General features: G+C 37.6%; 1 protein-coding gene across 1 annotated transcript in view; it reads right to left on the reverse strand.

Moving 5' to 3' along the window:
* Positions 1-986: 986 nt before the first annotated feature.
* LOC107743920 (glutamate receptor 1-like) overlaps positions 987-3,923 on the reverse strand; it is a gene marked incomplete at its 3' end in the record, with an annotated part of 29,072 nt that continues 26,135 nt past the window's right edge. The window contains exon 3 of the mRNA XM_016557370.1: positions 987-1,226. Within this exon, the coding sequence (XP_016412856.1) occupies positions 987-1,226 (240 nt within the window). The remainder of the gene's footprint in view (positions 1,227-3,923) is intronic.

Below are 3,923 nucleotides of genomic sequence, written 5' to 3' on the forward strand. Positions count from 1 at the left end.
GAGGCACCGAAATCTGCGTTCGGATTCGGTTCTAGTACATACCGGTTACATAGGTACCTGTACCATATTGGTACCGGGTTTCGGTACCCAACCCTAGTCATTACACACTAACATTTTCACAAACAAGCCAGGAACAAAAGCTGACTCAATGTGCACGCCAAGGTTATTTTCGTAAACGAAAACTAAAACTAAGACTAAATCGATTGATGAAAAAACTATTTCGTAAACTGGAATAAAATAAAAACGTCAAAATACTTGGTGCACACCAGCAATATGGTGGTAAATACCGGCTCTCAGAAAACCAACCAGCCACGTTCAAAAGAGAATTCTAATGGGTGAATTTAATGCATGGTTTTTCAGCACAAAAAGTGCGTCGCTATAGCACTACACTATGAGTATTTAAATTCTCATGCGCTTCAAAGACACCTCAGTTCTATGCAAATTAAGCTTAATGTACAATACCCCTTTTAGAGAGAGATTTAGAGAGACTAAATGTCAAGGGTTTTCAAACTTTTTGATGCCAAGAATCCCAAAATATGATGACTACCAATCACCTTGCACTGTGTGAAAAAGGTCAAATTTGATTATGTTTATTATAACATTAGTTATTATTATTATTAAAATTATTATTCATTTATTAGTGTAGTGTAATAATGATAATAATATATTCATTTTTATTGTTATTGTAATAATGATAATACTAATAATTTATTATTATTTAAAAATAATAATAATTGCATTTTAATAATGAATTACCTTTAAATAATAATAATAATAATAATAATAATAAATATTACTATAATTTTAAAATTATTTTTCTCTAAATGTGCGGTTTGGAAAACCGTAAGTCATGGAAGCAGTTATACATCAAATAATAATCAAATAAAAACATGAAAATAAACATCGCTATTAGTGGGTGCAATTAATTCTTAATAAATCCCCCCCCCCAAAATCCAAATATTTCGATCTTAAAAAGCAGGTCTCACCAGAGTCCGAGCTGTACATGTCGACGAACCTAGACCACTTGTAGTGCTCGATTACGCCCACCAGGGCGTCCTGCAGTTCGGGTCTCAGCTGGATGACAAACTGGTTGGAGTTTTCCATGGGGAAGCTGGGCGTCACAAAGCAGACGTGTAGCGCACCGCAGAACGACATCAACATGTTGACAGTCTTCCTGTCGTACACGCCGATGATGGCGTACACTCCTTTGGAGAACTGCGAACAGACTGGAGACGACAACAGAACACGATTTACAACACAGACATCATTCACGTCGCATTGTTAGCATCACGCTGGCTTTATTATTCACTTCCGAGAAGCAATTAGTAAACGTTTCTATATGCATCACTGGACTGGAAATGGTGCGGATGAAGTTTCTGAAGGGCCAGATAATCAATGCGCACAAAGGGTCTCGCTGACATTTACCAAACAGCAGGGCGCTTTTCTATCTCTGCTGCCTTGAACGTTGAATATCTTTTCCTCTCCCTGTTGGTGGCAAAATGGCCTCAATCTGTTTTTGAACCAGGTTTCCCTGTGTATTTTAATGCTGTATCATACTCTGCTGTTGCTATCTTTGCCCTGGCCGAGGTTATTTTTCACTGCGGCTCCGGGCCTCACGTTTCAGTCCCGCAACTAAACAGATTGAAGTTGCAGTCTGTTCGTTGCCCAAGGCCCAAATCCCAGCAGGGGCCGCCTGAGGGGCACAGGGGGAGCAGGAGCGATAGGCATGGCCATCACCCAAACTGCCTGCCCCACAATGCAACAGCCCATAAGCAGTGCAGGGTGCCAGCTCCTCTAGCATGTGTGTTTGTGTGTGTGTGTGTGTCTGTGACCACTGGCCTTCATCACATACACTATGACTCATTTCAACATCCGGCTGAAACATAAACACTTCATCTGTCAGATATATAGATACTGTCTCAATCTGAAGTCACATACCATGAAATAAACAAGCAAATTAGATCTTATAAAGAGAAGGTGATATTTAACACAGGCACACTAATTTAAACTGTTCTCTCTGCACTGTATATAAAAGTCACACACTTGGTGCTAAGCAATAATGAGTGTGACACGTCTATAACAGACGCTGCCGTGAGCTCCGAGGTAATATTGGGGGTGTTCTTATCACACGGCTCTGCTTCCTCTGTGACTGATGACTTGCACATTAATTCTGTCTGGGCTGAGCTTTGTGGACCCGGAGAGACAGAGAGAGAGAGAGAAAGTGAAAAGGGAAAGGAAGGGGGGGGACTGCATCCCTCTGTGTTAGCTATTACCGAAGACATATGGCACATTGAATCGAGATCCTCACCATACCATATGTGCTTGTCTTGAATGGTTTCACATACTTTACTATATTTCTTTTTTGTCAATTCATACAATGTTAATATACAGTGCTCATTCATCTACAACATATTGTTGAACTGGCTTCCTGGCAACAGGCATCAGCAGAACATATTCATTACCTTTATTTGATATCACTTGGCATATGACTTCATTCTAAATGACAACATTAATTGCAGCGATATATTGGCTGACTGAACAGAGTTTTAGTGCCTTGCTCATGGGGTTTTAAACTTGCAATGCTATCTGAGACAGTCACACTGATGTACTTGAGAGTTATGCGAGTGTGAGTCACACTCCTTTACTGATTCTTTCCCTCTTCTTCTACACATCATTTCCTGTTTTTTTTCTATTTTCCTTTCAATACAAAGTGACAAAAAGGCAAAAAAGTCGTACGATTTTGTAATGTTCTTATGCTCACCAAGGCTGCATTTATTTGATCAAAAATACAGTGAAAACAGTAATATTATGATATATTATTACAGTTTAAAATAACTGTTTTCTAGTTGAATTCATTTTCAAGTGCAATTTATTCCTGTAATGGACTTTAATTACTCCAGTCTTCAGTGTCACATGATCCTTCAGAAATCATTCTAATATGCTGATTTGGTTTCTTTTTATTATCAATGTTGAAAATAGTTATGCTGCTTAATATTTCTGTGGAAAAATTGAAACATTTTGATGAACTGTGATACATCGCGATTATGAATGATTTATAAGCTGCATTTAAATGAAAAATAATATTTTTTAAATAACAGTCTGTCACTTTTGATCAATTGCATCCTTGCTCAAAATTATTAATAAAATTAATTTGAAAAAATATTAAAAATGACTGCTAACTTTTGAACGGTAGTGTATACAAATTAAATCTGTGTCAATTTCCTTAATGGGCCATTTTTGGCCATGTGAACTGTTAGAAAATAAACTCTCTTAAAACACTTTTCAGACTCTCACTAGTTTAGGTAATTTGTCAGTTTGTTTATTTAATCTCAAGCTCTTCACTAACTTTAGATAAAACTTTATTAGAGGAAAAACTATTAAGGACAACTGTAATTTGTCATTTCAAAAGTAGTAAAATAAATGTCCTGGTAAAAGGTTTCCAAATTAGAATAGTAACATAACAAACACATTTGGTTTTTAATCAGAAACACATTTACAAAAATTTCAATGGAATCCATTTGCCACACGGCCGCTGCCACTTCCCACATGTGTGATAATGTGGAAGCTGATTGGAAGCGTGCGGCTCTCTCTCACTCACATCTGCTTCCCTGTTCTGAAAAGTTCCTCCTGACAGGAAGCACATGGCCGTGTCATCCGACCCTCTAATGACAGTAGTGCCTCGCTCATGGGGTTTTAAACTTGCAATGCTATCTGAGATAGTCACACTGATGTTAAGTGTTGAGAGTGATGTGAGTGTGAGTCACACTCCTTTACTGATTCTTTCCCTCTTCTTCTACACATCATTTCCTGTTTTTTTTCTATTTTCCTTTCAATACAAAGTGACAAAAAGGCAAAAAAGTCGTACGATTTTGTAATGTTCTTATGCTCACCAAGGCTGCATTTATTTGATCAAAAATACAGTG

Source organism: Sinocyclocheilus rhinocerous, unplaced genomic scaffold (assembly GCF_001515625.1).
Source record: "Sinocyclocheilus rhinocerous isolate Xijiao unplaced genomic scaffold, SAMN03320098_v1.1 scaffold2422, whole genome shotgun sequence".
Taxonomy (NCBI): Eukaryota; Metazoa; Chordata; class Actinopteri; order Cypriniformes; family Cyprinidae; genus Sinocyclocheilus; species Sinocyclocheilus rhinocerous.